At 41.6% G+C, this 18,954-nt stretch overlaps 1 protein-coding gene across 1 annotated transcript in view; it reads left to right on the plus strand.

The window, feature by feature from the left end:
- Positions 1-18,607, plus strand: part of plppr4a (phospholipid phosphatase related 4a) — a 38,761-nt gene extending 20,154 nt beyond the window's left edge. Inside the window, exons 3-8 of the mRNA XM_066661659.1 lie at positions 2,098-2,227; positions 2,990-3,185; positions 5,186-5,243; positions 6,997-7,170; positions 11,506-11,952; positions 13,767-18,607. Coding sequence (XP_066517756.1) covers positions 2,098-2,227; positions 2,990-3,185; positions 5,186-5,243; positions 6,997-7,170; positions 11,506-11,952; positions 13,767-14,990 — 2,229 coding nt within the window. The 3' untranslated portion in view covers positions 14,991-18,607. The remainder of the gene's footprint in view (positions 1-2,097; positions 2,228-2,989; positions 3,186-5,185; positions 5,244-6,996; positions 7,171-11,505; positions 11,953-13,766) is intronic.
- Positions 18,608-18,954: the final 347 nt, after the last annotated feature.

Consider the following 18,954-nt stretch of genomic DNA (forward strand, 5'->3'; position numbering starts at 1 on the left):
TGATTGACTGAATGAGTGTGTGAAACTGTCCACAGGTGTGAATGTGTGAGTGACTAGATGAGTCTATGAAACTGTCCACAGGCGTGACTGACTGGATGAGTGTGTGACTGAGTGAATGTATGAAAATGTCCACAGGTGTGAGTGACTGGGTGAGTGTGTGATGCCCTGTCTGAGGTGTGTTACTTCCTTGTGCCTTGTGGACCCAACATGACTCTGATCAGAATGGTGTAGTTACAAAATGAATGAATGAACAAACATAACATGGCATATCATTTATTTATCACCCAACTTTTTCTTAGTCATTGTCATTTCCACCATCTAGCTAGGTCCAATTATGATTTCTTGAACGCTGGCTGGGGCTGGCAATGGCATTGGGAGGTGTAACTCCATTTCATCCCAGAGGCGTCCAATCAAGCTTCATTCATTCATTCCAAGATTCAAATGTAGAGCATCCCTTTCTAGTGGCAGTGCTTTTCTTTGCTGATTACATGGCTGTCTGTGTGCTTTTTAACATCTGTGGCAGCAGTGGGCGTGTCTTCGAGCACTAAAGCCGCTAATTGCAAGGAGCGTTTGAACTATGTTGGACATAGTGTGTGTGTGTGTGTGTCCTACTGGTAGCTCAGACTGTCCTGTTGCAGAGCCTGCAGGGACACAGCTGCTGCTCTTGGCATTGTCTGTGCTTGAGGACGTGCCAGGAGTGTGCAAATATGCATCAAGCCTACGGAGGCTGCTTTGAGAAACCTGAAATAGAAAGGAGTTTCGAATTATCATGTTCTGACCATAGTATTATTCCGTGCACTATGATACATAATCCTCAATGATATTGTTATTCTAAAATGTGGACAGTAAATTACACAAAATTTTTTTCAGATGTGATATTCCATCATGCTTATGTTGTATTTGTGTGGCTATTATATTTATGCTGGAACTCCTTAACACCCACCTGAATTACCATAGCATGTGTTTTAGCAAGCACCTGGGACACCATTGCAACCACATGAAATAACATTGCAACCACTATAAAGACCACCTGGTGCACCTCAGCATCTTAGCACCTTAATTGCCATAGCAACCACCTAGAACACCTAAAGTACCATTGCAACCATCTTAATATCCTCCTGGGGGACCTTAGCGTGCCTGAAATACCAGAGCAAGTGCCTTAGCTACCACCTGAAACACCTTATCAACCACCATATCAACCACGTGTGATACCATAGCAGCTACCTAGCAACACTTCAGCCATGCCAATGCATCCACGTAGCACTTATCTTTGCAATCAGCTGAATTACTGTAGCAAACACTTAGCAAAAATTACCCTAGTGGCTACAAACTTTTATCAATTTAATATGGATTTATAAACAATTATTCCAGTAGTGTTTATTGTCTTTGAAATTACCCAGCCTTCATGAGGCTATATCACACACCATGTCTGCTTTATTTGAGTTATGGTAAAGTTTTATTTAGAAGAGGCTGGCTCTGTCACAAAAACAACAACAAAATCAGTTGTTGTAACATACTATGTCTTAAAACGTGATGTATCATACTTGGCATCAACACTGCTCCTCTGTGATTTTATTTCCATCTGGACTGGTCATATCTTTGTTTTCACCCTCTTCCCCTACTGTTTTATTCCACCAGATATTCTATGGTGATTTTAGTCCCAGGCAAATATTGGCTCATGTTAAAAAAATTTGTGCTGGTTCTCGCATCAGAGAGACCCCCCCACCCCCCAGATATCAAACAACTTAAGAATTGTGGGAAACATTAACATGTTCTGAAGAAGAACCATTCAATTTACTTGGTCTGTGTGTTAAAATTTCACAAATGGGGCTGGGGCAGTAATAAATGCACATTACCGTCCACACACTTATAATCTGCCTCACAACCGTGTGGCACTGGATGGCACTGTGCCTTCATTACTGACCCTGCCCCATGTGGCACTGATGGGAGGTGTGTGTTATTATGGCTGCAGTAATGGAGGTGTCCCTGATTCCGTTAGAGCTGAGCCCAGGTGGCCATTAACAGGGCTGTGTTGTGCAGTATTTTAGCACTACGGTATTCCACCTGGTTTAACCACGGAGAAATGTCTCTCTGTAGATTATGATTGGAGAGGGTATCCTCTACTGCTGCCAGACCAGAAGAAACATCAGCATCAAAACCGAGGCCAACATCAATGCAGCTGGCTGCAACTTCAACTCCTACATCCGCCGGGCTGTAAGGTTTGTGGGTAGGCATTCATTTTTCATGCCCTTTTTTAGTAGAAGTCCATAATGTTTTAAATAAAGAAAGCCACTGATCACTGGGTGGAATGCACATTGTTATCCTTGTGTTATTTCACAGTCAGTTCTTTATTATTTTTCATAATTTTGTTATTTTTTTGCAGGCTTTGCTTTCTTAATTAATTTGATTTAAAATGATTTACACAGTCTTTGTTTCATGCTGAAACTTTATTTTACTCTGTGGGAGATGTGCAAAGTTTGCGTGTCCCTATTTAAAAGGCTTGTTGGATGATTTTCTATGTGAAATAAAGTACAGATAAACATTGTAGAAATTTGAAAGAATAAATATACTATATGTATAATTGAATAGATTTACTATATGTTATATTTAATAGATACACTATATGTATAAATACTTAAAAATACTTTAAAATGGCCTTAAAATCTTATGATGTTGAGGTTAACAATCTTAAGAATGTTGAGGGAGGACACAGTGCGGTTCTTTCACTTCGAGCAATCAGTCAGTGTCTTTAGTGATTCTTTTTCACGTTATTAAAACAGACTTTACCTGACCACCCTACTTTATGAAGCAAATATAGCAACTACAATACTGTTTGATATTTTACTTCACTTCATTTTCATTGTGTGCTACTTTTTCCTGTAAAAAATGACTGATTACTCCATTTACTTTTTACATAGGTTTAAAAGTGGTGTTATGCCTTTTCCCACAGCAGTATTTTGTATTTGTATGTGTGTGTGTGTGTGAGCAGGAGTCCATATTTTTGGCCTATGCGTCACAGCCCTCATCACGGACATCATCCAGCTGTCCACAGGTTACCACGCCCCATATTTCCTGACGGTGTGTAAACCCAACTACACCACCCTCAACACCACCTGCGACGAGAACACTTTCATCATGGAGGACATCTGCTCAGGGTCAGACTCTGCAGCCATCAACGCCGGCAGGTCAGAGAAACACACTAGTGGCCAATCACAGAGCCTCAAATGTGTGTGTAATTCATGTGTTTGTTAGCAACACTGGCCTCGTAAATCCAAAGACCAAACTCCGGACATTAGATGGTGCTGCTGGAGCTTTTAAACCCTGTGTCAATTCACTGTCCACTCTGTTAGGCACCTTGGTTGGTCTACCTTGTACATGTAAAGTCAGAGACAGTAGCTCATCTGTCGCTGAGGGATTTAAAAACTTCTGTAGCAGTGCTATGTATGATCCACTTGTTCCAGCACAACACACATTAACAAACCACCACCATGTGAGTGTCAATGCCGTGCTGAGAGGTTTTGAGTTTTGAGGGTCACAGACACAGCTGGACCCCTCTGCTTGCCAATGAGTCATAGGGTCAAAATTGTTCATCTAGTAAAAATCACAAGTAGTTAAGTGATTTAACATTAAAATGGGTGATTATCTGCCACGGATGAAAAAACAATAACCAAATAACAGTAAAGGATATTTGCTTATGTGCAGTTTCTTGAACAAAACAAACCCCAGAAACAGTATAAATTGCCATCTGCCAAAACCGCATCCACATTCTTTTGATGTACACTTAAATACAATGAAATATGATAGATTTGTGTAATTAGATACCGTCTGTATTTCCAAATTTACAGTGACGTTGTTCAGAACTGAATGTTTCATAAAGGACAGTGTGTACAACTAACATTCTCATGATACTCCATTTCTCAGCACAAAAAAGGGAACTAAAATGGCTCCAACTCAAATCTGCTCAAAGGATTGGAAGGACACTGGGGCATTATGGGAAATGTAGTGTCTATAGTGAACTTGGGTCTTTTGTTCTGAAGTTCAGCTCAGCAATCCAGGATAAAATTGACTTTTTACTGCAGTGATTTTAGTGGGGCAACAGCAACATAAGTAGGGTCTAATGACACCCCTGTCATACCTGCTCTGTGGGGGTCCTGACCATTTCACAAGTATGCAGAGCAACATGCAGACTACAACTTGTAATTGTAGAACTACAAAGAGCTCCTGTGTGGTCAGTGGATAAAAAGGTTGTATGTGTATGTATTATTTTTAATAAACAAGTCCACAGCATGTTCAAGAATTTGTGCGTCCTCCTGTCTCCCCACACACTGCAGTCTGTTGGGTGTGTGTGTGTGTGTGTGTATGAGCGTCAGAGGGAAGAGAGAAGCTGCACAGCGTTAGCACTCAGAGTTCTGCGAAGCCCACACACGGCTCAGCGCGGCTTTGCTTGCGAAGATCCAACACACCCACACACACACTTCCATTTACACACTCTCGCTCGCCTTTTCAATCCTCGACAGATCCTCCAGTCCATCAGTGCTGCAGAATCACACCTGCTTTGTTCAGACTTCCTGCAGGTAGACCGTCCTCGGCCCTGAGGCTAATTCGTGTCCTATATTGCATAACCACAAGTATGTGGACATCTGAAATGACGGCTATTCATAATTTATTTTTGACTTGTTTGCTGCGGTAACCGTTTCTACTCATCTTACAAAGTTTTGCACACAATGTTGGAACATGGCTGTGAGAATTTAATGGTGAGAACATTAGTGAACAGTGAACAGGTGCTGATCTAGATCAGACCAGTACCACCACTCCAGCTCATCCCAGAGATTACTGCTCCAAGCCCATGCTTGGCATTGAGGATTGTGACCATAGGTTGCTCCCGAGCACCCCATACTCTTGGACAATGCCTTTCTATGGAGATTTACTACAGAGAAGAGGCGTCTACCTACATTTGCACACTACATATGGTATAGCTGTTGGGTGTTTAGACTAAGAGCATCAGGATATAGCAAGGTATCCACTTATTTTGGCTGAAAGTGTATGCATATATAAAAGACAGAGCCTCTGTAAATGGACCTACCTGCCCTTCATGCAAGAACTGCTCCAGAGTCAGTCTGATGGTTCCTCAGTCATGTGGAAGTTACGAGTGTGTGTTTTGTGTGGGTGTGTTTGTGTGTTACAGGAAGTCTTTCCCCTCTCAGCACGCCACTCTAGCTGCCTTTGCTGCGGTGTACATCTCTGTAAGTAATTTTCCCCTCACACACTTTCACCTCCACTCTCAGTGCTCTCATTACATCAGTCTGAGCCCAGCTCTGATTTGCAATGTCTAAAACCTCTTATCTCCAGTTCTGATTCTCTATTTTCTCTATGCATTGTTTGTCTTCTATTTATCTATTTTTTTATTCTCTTATTTTTCCCCATATCTTTGATTTTCTTTTTTCTGTTCTTTCCTTCTCTTTTTTCCTTTTGCTCTCTTCTTTCATTTCTTTTATTTTCTTTTTATATGCATCATAAGATAAATGCACCCTTTGTGCTTGTCAGGTAATGATTGGTCAATTTGTGGTAACTACATCCAACTCCGGAACGTCTGGTCACTGTGTTTCATAATGGTCACTATTAGTAATGTAATGATTCATGGAATTTATTCTTGAATCTATGCAGTAAAAAGCAACATATCTTACATTAATAGGATGATTTTATTTTCGTTTCATTTTCGGGTTGTGGGTTATTAGGGTTTCAGCTTTAAACATAAATTTATAAAATGTCATGCTTTATTCTTGACAAATATAATGCTCTGGCTCAGGGCCAGTGCTGTCTGATAGAGAGTGGTCTGCTGTAGTTACCACAGATCCAGCCCCCCGTGCCCCAATGAACTCTGACACGTTCACATCCCACTTCATGATGAGCTGATGGATGCCTCTCTAAAAAATGCACCTCTGTGTTCCACAGGGTGCAAGGCATTCCCTTGCTTAAGGGCAAGGCCTCCCTGCTTCTTCGTGTTGGAGATACTTTCACTAGAATAGTCCCTTACCATCCAAGTTTCAGTGTTCCTTTTGGTACAGGAGGCTGGATCTTCACCCGGCCCCAACCTCCCAAACAACAGAAGGGTCCCCTACTCAAACGCATCTACTAAACTTGGCAGATAACAGATGAGTTGAATTAGGTAAAAGTCACCACACTGTGCTGGACACTGGCCCTCCTGCTCCAGTAGCAGTAAACATGATAAACTGATACAACATTGTACAACACCACACCCTACAATTAAATATGATATTGTTATGCTTTACCTTTTTGGGACATCAGGGAGTCACCTCAACTCTCAGCAACATGCGGCAACCACCTGGGTGATCTTTACCACACATCAGATATAAGGTAGAGAGTAGACAAGAGGGAGGGACTGAGCCGGTTGAAGATCAAGGCGAACAGCAAGACCAAAAGTGACCACAGTAACAGATTTAGCCAGACATCAGAGTCACACCTTGATGCTTTTTAAAGAATTGCCTAAGATCTTTTAGGGCTCATCTAAAGAACGACACTGTTTGTTCAGTACAGTGTCCCTGACACTGCACTCAGGCATTGGGATCCACACACAACATTTACAGCAGCCGCCCAAGCTTTCCTAGGAGGTCTCCCATCCAAGCCAGACCTGCTTAGCTTTAGTGGATTTGGATGTTCGGTTAGGCCGGTGTAACAGCCATTAAACAGACACCTAGTGGCTTGGAAATGTCACATATTCTGTACTAAACGTGTTTGAAACATGGGCGTTGCCATGTGGGTGGCACATGTGGGTTTCTTGTGAGTTTCAACTTTTAGAAAAACACTGCAATACTAATAAACAACAACTTTAATAATTATTCATTACTTTTGGTGGCAGGGAATGACTGCTCTTTTAAAGGTAAGGTAGCAGTGTGTGAGTGTGTCCCTCCTGAGAGAGGGCTATGTTGGAGAAAGTGGTAAAGGCATTTAATGTAGTGTGGGGTATTCTGTCCTTAGATGTATTTCAACGCCACTCTGACGGACTCCTCCAAGCTGCTGAAGCCTCTGCTGGTCTTCTCCTTCATCATGTGTGGCGTCATCTGCGGTCTCACGCGCATCATACAGTTCAAAAACCACGCCATCGATGTCTACTGCGGCTTTCTCATTGGAGGAAGCATCGCCATCTACCTGGTGAGTTTTAAACCATCAGAGACATGGCTAGAATTGGGGGCTACTGCCAAAATGAAACTTTTAAAATCAAGAATATCAAAATCGGGATCCAAAACCATATAACTATTTATTGAACAATTCAGACAGACATTGTAGGTTTGGATTTGTCAGCATGTGTTTTTAGATAGTGAGAAGCAACTGGAGCGCCCAGAGGTAATGCACACACTTCAGACAGACAGCGACCTGAGATTGAAGCCAAAAGCTCAAAACCCTGGAGATGTGTGGCATAGTTCCACTTTGCCACTCTATTATAATACAATACAGAACAACACAGAACTGTCAAGGGCCCTGAGCCCAAAGACTCTGGGTGGGTTCTGAACCCCTGGTGATGCTGATCAGGATGAAGCAATTAAAAAAGTTAACCCTCAGCATTGGCATGTTCCACACGTGAAAACGAAGTCACGCTGGGCACCAATTTCAGTAAAAAATACAGGGTTTTTTTTTTCTGTTTGGTTTTGTTTTATGAAGATAGACAAAGTCGAAACTGAGATACCCTGGTTTAAATGTGATTACAAATCATGCTCCCACTTGAGTAAATGCACAAAATGGAATGGGAAATTTATTTTACTATCTTCGTTATTTTACGTCTTAGAAGGAAACTGCAATACAGGTTGAAATTTACTGACTTTTTTGTTACAAGCTGGATAAAGAAAGGGGGTGGGGAGGGGGTAACAAGCTGAGAGAGAGAGAGAGAGATTGCTGGGGAAAAAATATAGCATATATGGTAATGGTTACTATGTGATATATAAAGGCAAACATCAAAAGTATAGAAAAATGACCAAAAGAAGCCAAGACACCTGAGGCCTACTGAATCACACAGCTTCAGGGACCTGGAGGTTGTGGGTTCAATTCCCACTCCGGGTGACTGTGAGGAGTGTTCTCCCTGTGTCCCCATGGGTTTCCTCCAGGTGCTCCGGTTTCCTCCCACAGTCCAAAAATACACATTGGAAGGTGAATTGATGACTCAAAATTGTCCATAGGTGTGAGTGTGGGAAATGAATGTGTGTTTGTTGCCCTGCGAAGGACTCGCGCCCCCTCTAGGGTGTGTTCCTGCTTTGTGCCCAATGATTTCAGGTAGGCTCCAGTCCCACCGTGACCCTGAACTGGATAAGTGGTTACAGATAATGAATGAATGAATGAATAACTTTACTCAATATTCTCTGTTCAGCAAAATCATTTGTGCAGTAAAATATATGACACAATGTGCAAAAAACCCAACATGTTCTCTACTGAGGACGTGTCCTTATTTGCACTTTGGCAATCAACTGAAATTTACCAGCGTTGCTGAAACATTTGCACAGGGCCATATCTGTCCAGTGAGAGGGGTCTCTCCTGTGTCCATGTTTCTGCTGAGTTCTGCTGAGGGGAAGACGGGAGGATGAGGGAAGATATTGAGTTCTCTTGTTTTCTTGGTGATAAGACAATGCTGTGTTTAATGGTTTATAAATAGAGAGGATGTAAATCCCACGTGGCTGTTTTCTGCGTCCTCCCACACACACGCCTCCTCCTCGCTGAGGTTTCTGGAGCTCTTCTCTGGGCTCTGCTGCTGCTCTCTGATCTCCAACGTGCTGATCTGAGGAAAACTCATCTCTACAACTCTCCTCCGAGCTGAGGGAAAAGAGGGTGGAGTGTACCGTTTCTGCCCTTCACTGAGGACAGGGACTGACCTGTTTTCAAACCCCTTCTGTCTTAAAGTGTGTGGTACAAATATTCCAGGAGACACTGTAACAGTACGAGGTGGTCTCTCTCATGCTAAATGAGTGTCCTGAAACAGTGTTCCTGTAGAGGTTGGAGTGAGGCAATACAGTAATAATCTTGCTGTATAGATAATTAATGATAATACAGTGCTAATTTCTTTTTCTGCTCCAGGCAGTGGTTCCTGATCCCCTGGGACCCTCACACTCTTCAAATTTTCTGTTAGATATTTTTTCTCTGTTATGAAGAACCCATGACCCATGAAGGGTTTGATAATGAACTGATAATGTAAATATGGTGTGTTAAAAACTAAAACAGTGAGTGTGAAATTGGGCCGAGTTCAACTTCAATGTATGTGTATTCTTCATATCACAGACGTCAGCTTTGCTCCCACCCTCCTTTCGGCTCAGGGGTGTCCAAAACCAAGCTAACCTGGCTAACGCTCCCCCACTGACACTGTATTATTTGTGTTGCCATGGTGATAATGCTGCCAGTCATTCTGAGATTAAACCCGCCCTCACAGCTCAGAGAAGCAGCAGATAGTGATTTGTAGAGCTTTTAAACTCCTATTAAACTGCTTTACTGTATTAATATGCACTGAATTATAACACTGGGTAAACGTTGTTCAGCGGTACATCCTTAAGTTCAACATAGGTTTTTATACAAATACATAAATATGAGTGAACAGTGGCTTTAAACATTTTCACCCTCATAGAATATGTCCGCTGATACAAGGTCCTGTGGCCAGAGCAGTGGTATACTGTACATTAGAGAGAAATGAAATGAGATGTGCGCTGGTTCTCTCGTTCTTGTTAAACATAAATAAAATAAATATCCCCAGTGGTTCAGTGGGAATAAAGTGACAGGCTACATCCATGTTACAAGTTGTATGGCTCAGTTCTGATCTTTCTGCCTTGTCGCTTTGTGTTAATGTGACTGACCCATATCTGTCATTACTGTGAACACACTTGAGTCCTGGAACTGAAATGTTTACACAAACAGTAACGAAACACACATGATCCATAAACAACAATGAAAAAACTCGTGAAATGAATGAAACTGGATGAAATGGAGAAACTTGTCTCACAGGCATAAATTTATCAATGCAGGAAATCTGTGTTATGTAATATATATTGTTTACAACTAAATGAAGTGCTCTTTATGAGAAAACAGGAACAACCTGCTGAAATACAGTGTCCTTATTCTGCTGCTAAACACTGAAATAATCATTTAAGAGTCAGCGCTCTCAAGCTGGATTTACCTGGAGTTTTTTAGACCACGTCAGGTGTATTTGTATAGTAATATCACACATACACACACACACAAAGGATCAAAAATGAGTTCAGGCTCTATGGATTGGTTACCTGAGTATCATATACTGTGGCCTAAAATTGGTGGACATCTGCTCATTCAACATTTCATATAAAATAGAGAGGCATTTCAGTACATAGTAAGGTAAAGCTGTAAAAAAATTACATTTAAAAATGTGCATACCTAACCAACCGAACTTATGCCATGCAGCTTTAAGTTGAGCAAGCTATTTTAAATTATCTGCATTTTGTTTCTGACTGGATATGCATCTCATATGACCATACATGATAGTGTTTCTTTTAAAATGATCAGATTTTTGAACATAGTCTTCTACACAGCACTACATCCAGCCAAAATGAAAAAAAAAAATGAACCTTTGCTAACTTTTAGCATAGTTAGTACAGAAAGTGTTTTTGTTTGTTTGTTTGTTTGCTTTATTTATTTATTTATTTATTGTGAATGCACAAGTAAAGCAGATAAGTTACTGCTAGGACTGCCAACTTCATCACAGTAGTTTAGTTAGCAAAATGAGGAAGGCAGCAAGCTAAAACTAGCAAGGCAAGGTAGCATCTGGCCATCACTTCAATTTGGTTTCTGTTCCAATCTCAAGGGCAGATCATGTCTCTGCCATTCATTTTGTTTACTGCCCATAATACCATAATCCCTATGGAGATACCATCACAAGCCTGCTATTTTGGCATGACATAGAATGAGGCAGCCTTTATGATTCACATCGGACCAGTACCAGAGCCAGTACAAAACGATACATGGACGTGTGTATACGCTCATGTACAGAGAGCCCATCAGAATGCAACTGGCAGAATCCTGATAGTGAGGGCAAAATTAGTGCAGTGAAGGGATCAGACGTCTGCGGCTGAGGCGACCATAAGAGTTACTCAAATGCTAGCTTGACTGTGTTTATTAGCCTATTAGCTATGCTAGAAAAAACAGCAAAGTACAGATACCACCAAAACCAGCATGTGTTGTGCTGGCATAAAATTCATGTTGGTCTAAGTATTTTTACCTGTTAGATGAGTGGCTAAAAAAACAGCCTGCTTTGTGGTCATACTGAAGCCAGTATGACCAACCAATATAGCTTCACTGGTTGAACAGGATACAAGCATCCAAAACTACTCACATGCTGGTTTTGGAACCACAGAACTTTGCAGTAGCTAAGCAATGAATGCTGGGAAATGTAGTCAGAGGACACTAATCGACAATATGAAACCATGCCTGGATCTAGTGATGTTATTTTTTTGTTAATTTGTTTGGGTTTTTTTTGTGCTCCAGGGTCTATACGCGGTGGGGAACTTCAAGGCCAGTGAAGACACATCTTTGCGGCAGCACTATCACCACCACCCTCTGCACCTCCCTCATCTCCGCCCCCAGCAGCCGATACAGCCAGTCCCCATGCAGCTCCCCGCTCAGCCTCAGCCACAGCCAACCCCAATGCAGATCCCCACATCCGTGTCTCTCCGAGAACCCATGCGGCCTCTCCTGCCTAGCCTTAGTGCGGACCACCCACGCCTGCTGCAGCCCAAGAGCCTGAGTGTGAGGGAGCGGCCAACCTCGGCCCGCTCAGAGAGCATCCTGCTGAGGGGCCCTCACCGCCACAGCGACTCGCTCAGCAGCCTCAAGAGAGCCAGCACGGAGGTGGAGTGCATCACTCCCCCAAGTCCAATCTGCAAAGAGAGTCTGGTCACCTTCAGCAACACACTGCCCAGAGTCCACTCCACTGTAAGCATGTGATGTTGTACATGTCCTGTTTTTGCTGTAATTTCCAGAAAATTTTGCATAACATCTCCTCCAGAACATCATATCTCCAAAATGGTCACTTTAGTATAGATACAAAAAACACTTTAACCTTAAATCAGAGTTACAATAACGTATCTCTTTTCCAAGTAATTTTTAACAATTTCTTATGTGAACAAATTTGTTTTACACTTCTTTTTTTCATGTCTAAGGTATAATTGTATACTTATGAGATATATATATATATATATATATATATATATATATATATATATATATATATATATATATATATATCCCCATTTGTCATTTTATGGTAATTGTTGACCATTGAAAATGGCGAGCGAGAAGAATTTATTGGTCACTGCATTCGTTCAGGAAAAATTGCCTCAAATTTATGTGCAATCATTTATTCTGTTCTTGGGGATAATCTTGTATCCAAAAATATGTGTGAGTTTTGATTTACATGATTTAAAGATGGTGATTTTAATGTTAGTGTTTTTTTTTACAATATGACAATAGTCATATTTAATACTACTCAACAGTTACCATAGAATGTATGTATTTGTACATCTAATATCTGAAAACAACAACGTGGCCAAAATGTGACTACTTTTGGATGGGCACATTCTTTCCCTGGAAAGGAGGACATTGTACCAGACACAGTGTGTCATGATGCACACACCATAAAAAACCATAACCTGTATAACAGACTTCAAAAATCTGAACAGTGAGTAAAGGACTAAATATGTAATTTAGCAGACATCAGATGTGGTTTATAAAACAATAATTAATTTTGGAGGACTAGGAGCTGAAAAGCCAGGCGGCTGGTCACTCTAGATAACCTTTTGTGATGGTAGAACTGTAAATAAGCTGTAAAAAATCATGCTAATTGCTATTTAGCAAGTTGAATGTACATGGCCAATAACAACAAAAAGAAAGGCAAAACAACAAAATGAATTTGCTCTGCTAAACTGGTACACCACACAGACATGCATCTGACTGTGCATCAGTCAGCACAACCCTGGCTAAACCAAGTTAGAAGAACTTTCACTCTGGTGGTACACTCAAGGGTACATATTCATACCTAGTGAAGATGTACCCCTGAGGGTACCACGACAGTGACAGTTCTTCTGAAAGTGTAGCAAAACCAGCATGTTTTGTTTTTCTGATGCTGGTATGCTTGTCATGACTATTCTAACAAGCTAACCTAGCTTTTTTGTACCCAGTTGTTTAACACGTCATTATGGCCTTTAGTGTTTTTACTCCATACCTTCCTTTGTATCATTTGAGATATATTTGCTGACCTATTTGGCCATTTCTTAGTATAGCTGTTATTTTATTAGCTGTTAGCTAGCTAACTTTCCCTGTTGCCAGCTTCTGTGAGATATACTAAATGGCCACCAAATGAATAAGGTAAATGTATACTTGCAGATTGCCCAAGTATGGTACCCAGATAGAAAGGGATATTTGTCCCAAACTTGGCCCATATCTACAGTATTCTTTAATTGAATGATGGTGTTGGCTCAGGGTGAGTCTGGCACCCTCAGCTCAGTCAAAGCTCCACCGTATATGGGCCAGATGTCAGGTGTGTTGTGGAAGAAATCTGGACCAAATGTCCAGCCCATGGAGCACATCCACTGCTGTATCTGAGAGTATGTGAAAGTGCATCTAAACTTCTAAAAGTGAGACAGATTTGGCCCAAAAATATATGTGTACTGTTTATAGAAGCGAAAAACTGTAAATGTATAGTTTACAGTCTAAGTGCAATGTTATCTTTCTTTCCCTGTGTTATGTAGCCATTCCCTCCACCTCCAGAGGAGCCCGTCCCACGGCGGCACACCTCCATCCACGCCTCGATGGACTCCACCCGCTCCAAGCAGCTGCTCTCTCAGTGGAAGAGCAAGAACGAGAGCCGCAAGCTCTCTCTGCAGACCATGGAGATGGAGCCTGACCCTGGACGCTCACCTCAGAGATCCATGGAACTCCGCTGCAGCTCCGAACCTGTCGCCATGGGCATGGATATCGGCATGCCACCTGGGCAACACATGAAGCTTGCGGCTAGCTCTGTGCCCCTGGCCAATCACAACCATAACGGAGGGGGTGGGTTGGTAGGAGGAGCCAGGGTGTCCATCCAGTCCCGGCCAGGATCATCTCAGCTTGTGCATATTCCAGAGGAGGTGCAAGAAAACACTTGCTCTTCGCCACAGGAAGACAACGAGGATCTTAGCGACGGTGGAGGAGGGAATCCCGCTTTAAACAAGTGGATGAAAGTGGCGGAAAAGAGTACCGTCTGCAGGACTAACAGCCAGCCACGCATCATGCAGGTCATCGCAATGTCCAAGCAACAGGGAATGCTGCATGGCAGTCCAAAGAGTGAGAGCAGTGCCCTGAGCTGCACCGGATCCATCCGCTACAAAGCACTTATGGACCAGGAGCCCAATGCCGGCATTGTCCATGTGGAGGCACACCCAGAAAACAGGCCCATAGTGAAGCTGGATGGAGGTGGAGGCTCCTGGAGGTGGAAGCCACCCCAAGAGCGAGGCAGTGTGCGGCAGTGCTTTGAGCTCAATGACCTGAACCGTGACACGGAGAGCTGCGACTCACTCAGAGATGGGTATGGCTCATGCGACGGCAAGAGCAGCCTCCCGGACATGAGCAACCCTCCTCCTCCTCCTTTTCCTCTTCCTGTCCCGCTCCCTTTTCCTCCTCACCATCATCATCCTCATTTCCACCACCACTACCACCCCCACCCCCACCCACAGCAGCAGCAGCAGCAACAGCCGCCACAGGGTATCACTACCATCCGCGTGACCCCGGTGGAGACCAGCAGTGAGGCCGCCTCTGAGACGCTGTCCATCGCCTCCAGCCGAGACTCCACCCTCCAGCGCCGCAAGAACAACGTCAGCGTCAGTGTGGTACTGCCCCCTGACAGAGGACCGAGCCCCGACAACACCAGGAACCTGCCGCACTTTTTCAAATCCTCCCCCACACCCCCTCCAACTGTGACCTTCAGAGAGTGAGCTCAGACTCTTCTTTTTCTTCGTATATCCCTTCTTTTCTGTTCCCGGAGTGGCCTTGCTCTATTACTTGCAGTTCTCAAGAGGGACAGATGGAGGCTAATACTGGACACCCCCCCCCCCCACCACCCCATTTCTGACAGCCAGGTGGCTCTCTGTGACCTGTGTAAGTCAGCATTGTGCATCCCCCCTACCTTCTTCACTGTACTGTGACATTGAGAAAGCACAATAACCTTTTTTTGAGGTCCCTCGCTCATAGTGGACGATTCTGTTTTATAATCCTTGCTACCATAATTTAAAGGACTGATTTAATGTCTGCTCTACCTGCTACACTATCCTCGTCCTAAAGGAACATGTGTGTCGCCTCAGACGACAACACGTGGGTGCTTTTCATGCTATAATCCAGTGTGAAAATCTATGTTTTCTCAGTTGTAAATACTCAACAGGCCATTATTCAGCCTCATTACAATGTCACCGCGAATAAGTAATAATTATTATCTAAAGCCTAACTTTATGAACATGGAAGGTGCATGACTAGATGTTTACAGAGAGCCAAATCACATAAAGAAAGAAACCAAATGATCAAATGATAAGACATGGGTGGAAGGGGTGGGGCTTGTTATAGCACCCCCTATGCAGTGTGTGTGTGGTGATAAATGAAATTATCACTGAGGTCGTGCTCTTTTGCTTCGAGACAATGGATTTCTAAAGAAAAAAAAAGATGCCTGCCTTAAGCTGCGCTCTTAAAAAATGATGGTTCCACAAAAGTTCTTGATTAAAGAACCACATTCAAGTCACGCATAGGACCATTTGTATGCCTCACTTTGCATGGTGAAATGGTTTGAATGGTTGAATATTTTTCTATATAGAAACCTTTTGAAAATGGTTCTTCTACTGTTACAAGCTGCACATCAAAACAAGAGAGAACCATTTCTTGGTGCTATATAGAACCCCACATCACATTCTTTGTACATCCGAAGAACAATTTCACCATGCTTAATTTATCCGTTTTAATCCAGTATCCTTTTCATTTCAAAGAAATTCCTTTTCAATCATAATTATCATTTATCCTTTATTTCAATCAATTATCCTTTTCAATTCATAGAATGTATCCTCACCATTTGCTGCATCTTGGTCTGTTGGCGTGTTGGAAAAAGTACACAGCCCTGGCTCTGTAAATGGGAATCAAAGAAAGTGGCTCGGACTGAACACCAAAACAATAGTCTACACACAAAATACTACTTCCTGCTTTTGTTTCAGCTCCGTCACCTGCTTCAATGTTCCATCTCTCAGTTGCTGGCTCTGGCACTCTCTCCCTCTGGCAGATTAAAAGTTAAATGACATGATATGGGATGAGGATATTGTGTTATTCTGCTTTTATAGGTGCATAACTTTGACTTTTAACTTTGCTGTTTCAGTGATGCAGCAAGTTTAGTTAAGGACCACTTAAGGGGGAATGGACAAATGTTGTGTATTGTTGCTAACGCCATTCCACCTTAAAAGATGCAGAGGTTCATTAGTTTAGGTGGAACAGACTCCAAATTTGGGAGACCATAGCTAAGTAAGTGCTAATAATCCAAACAGTTTCATTTACTATTTTAAATAGTCAATATAAACTTACATGCAAGTTAAACTCCAACCACCAACAAACTAAATTCTTATTTTATGTTATTATACATCTTATTGGAACATAGAGTTCCACATTAAAAGATGAACTCGGAAAATCTGTCATAGCCTTGAGGGAGGAGCATCTGTATGAACACAAACAGGACGGTCGAGTTTGTTTTGCTGTGAGAACTGTAGTTCTTCATAATTGTATATTTACTTTATGTGAAAAAGTTGGTTCTGTGTAGACACTGGTTTAAACAGAACTAATGTCTTTAAATTTCTTTAATCAAGAACAATAGAAAAGCCATCGTTTTAATAGTGTACGTACACAAATGCAGAAGGAGATTCAGACGCGCCTCCAAACGTTACCTGCCTTTTAATCAGTTAACCGTAGGTTTCTTTTACGCTTTCTTCATCAGTAGGGTTTATTTTGGGCTGCGTTCTGCCCCTCCTTCATCCTTGTGGTTGTAAATTGCATTTCCATGCCTTTGTTGTGGGGCTGAATAGCTTCAGTGATGTTATTGTTGGGCCCATTTTCTTTTTCCTCTTCCACCTCCACACGTCTAGTAGGAGGACTCAGAGAAATGAGTCACTCTCCAAACATGAGGCTCCTGAAGAATCGCCGGCCACAGTCTCTTCCACCTTCACCCGAATATTTCGCTAATACTCATCATTCATATAGTGCCTCAGATTTACAGTCAGTTATTGTTGTGTGCCAATATAGTACAGTGACTTCTTAATATGGTGCAGAACCAACAGACACATTTATAATTTCCTCCTGGTGCATTACACTGCTATTGTGGGCAGACTGTGTGGGATTGACATGGCTTTGTGGAACTAGTGAGCTTACAGTGCTGTGCAAAAGTCAGAGACCACCCTTCATTTTTATTCATGTCCAGCTGTTACATACATATCATTCAGTTTCAGGAGCCATTTCTGAGTGTGGTAGCTGGTAATTTTAGCTCTGACTGTTGTCCAGTATTGTAAGTGTCTTAAGGCCTACTCGTTTTGCCAATTACAAGTTTACTAATTACTCCTTATCTTGTTATTTTATTTTAGTATTTTTTCAGGAGCAAAATTTAGTAAATGCTTTTGATGGGTTGAAATAATTTATGGACAAGGCTGGCCTTGCTGGTCATTTTTTTAAGCCAGAGAGAACACAAGAAGAAAGCATCTGCAGAAACTGTGCGTTTAAGACCCTTTGTTTACATCCTTGCTAATGCCATGTAATATCATTTACAGAATAATGATAATGAATAACAATAACAATAATATAAAAAAAAAATGCCAAAAAGAATGTATTAACCCTGATCTTGTTGAGAGTTGAATTTAGTCTGTGTACAGTATCATTTCTATAACCTATTGATTTAGGTATTTTTTATTAATTTCTTTCCTTTGAAATTAGATAACGTTGCTATACATATACGTATTTTCAATGGAGTGTACGTCTAAAGAATTTATGAGATGTGAGGCATTTAACTTTAGAGTTTTATATATATATATATATATATATATATACACACACACACACATATAAATGACTGTACAGTATAAATGTACCTGACACTATTCTGGCTTTAACTGAGCTCATAGCTGCATGCTCCTTTGTATTCTGATTCCTTCTGATTTTTATTGCTTTGGTTCGGTTTTTGTAAACAATGCCTTTTAATGGTGATGGTTGGTTCTTTGATTTCTGCTCTGCTGTGCATTCTGTCCACCACTGGATCTTCTTTGTACCACTGTAAATAGATCTTTGTATCTTTGCCAGTGTCCATTAGAAGACGGACGTGACGTTTGGATAAAGTGTCCGACATTTCATACGAGAAACAGGAGACAGGGTGGACATTCAGTTGAGTGCCATAAAAAATCTTTTTCATTCTTGCTTTTAAATACAAAGGTCCAAAATGTGAAAATGGGCTGAGCGTTTAGATTAGATCTTTGGATCTGAAATGAAGATGGCTTTGTGTTTTGATTGGGGATGATATGTCTTATACATATTGTAATAAATGTTTGGTATCAAGGTTGAGCTGGACTGTTTGAATTTTTACAAAGTATTTGCAGTTGTTTGAGTGGAATATCAGAGCCGAATGGGAACCCAGCTGTGTTCATGTTTTCTGTACCAGTTTCTCACTTAAAAACCTCCATCTTTAAATTATTAGAAACAAACCATATTACTAAATATTATATAAAATAAAAAATACATTTATAAATAACTCCAGCCCTAAAGTAGACAAGTTGAACATGTTGATTATTTTTATACATTTATGTTGTAGCCAAGTAGTGGAGAAGGTTTTATCGAGTGTCTGGTAGGGGTCACCAACCTTGGAAAGAGTTTTGAGGACAATGGATTATCAGATAA

Source organism: Hoplias malabaricus, chromosome 1 (assembly GCF_029633855.1).
Source record: "Hoplias malabaricus isolate fHopMal1 chromosome 1, fHopMal1.hap1, whole genome shotgun sequence".
In the NCBI taxonomy this organism is placed as follows: domain Eukaryota; kingdom Metazoa; phylum Chordata; class Actinopteri; order Characiformes; family Erythrinidae; genus Hoplias; species Hoplias malabaricus.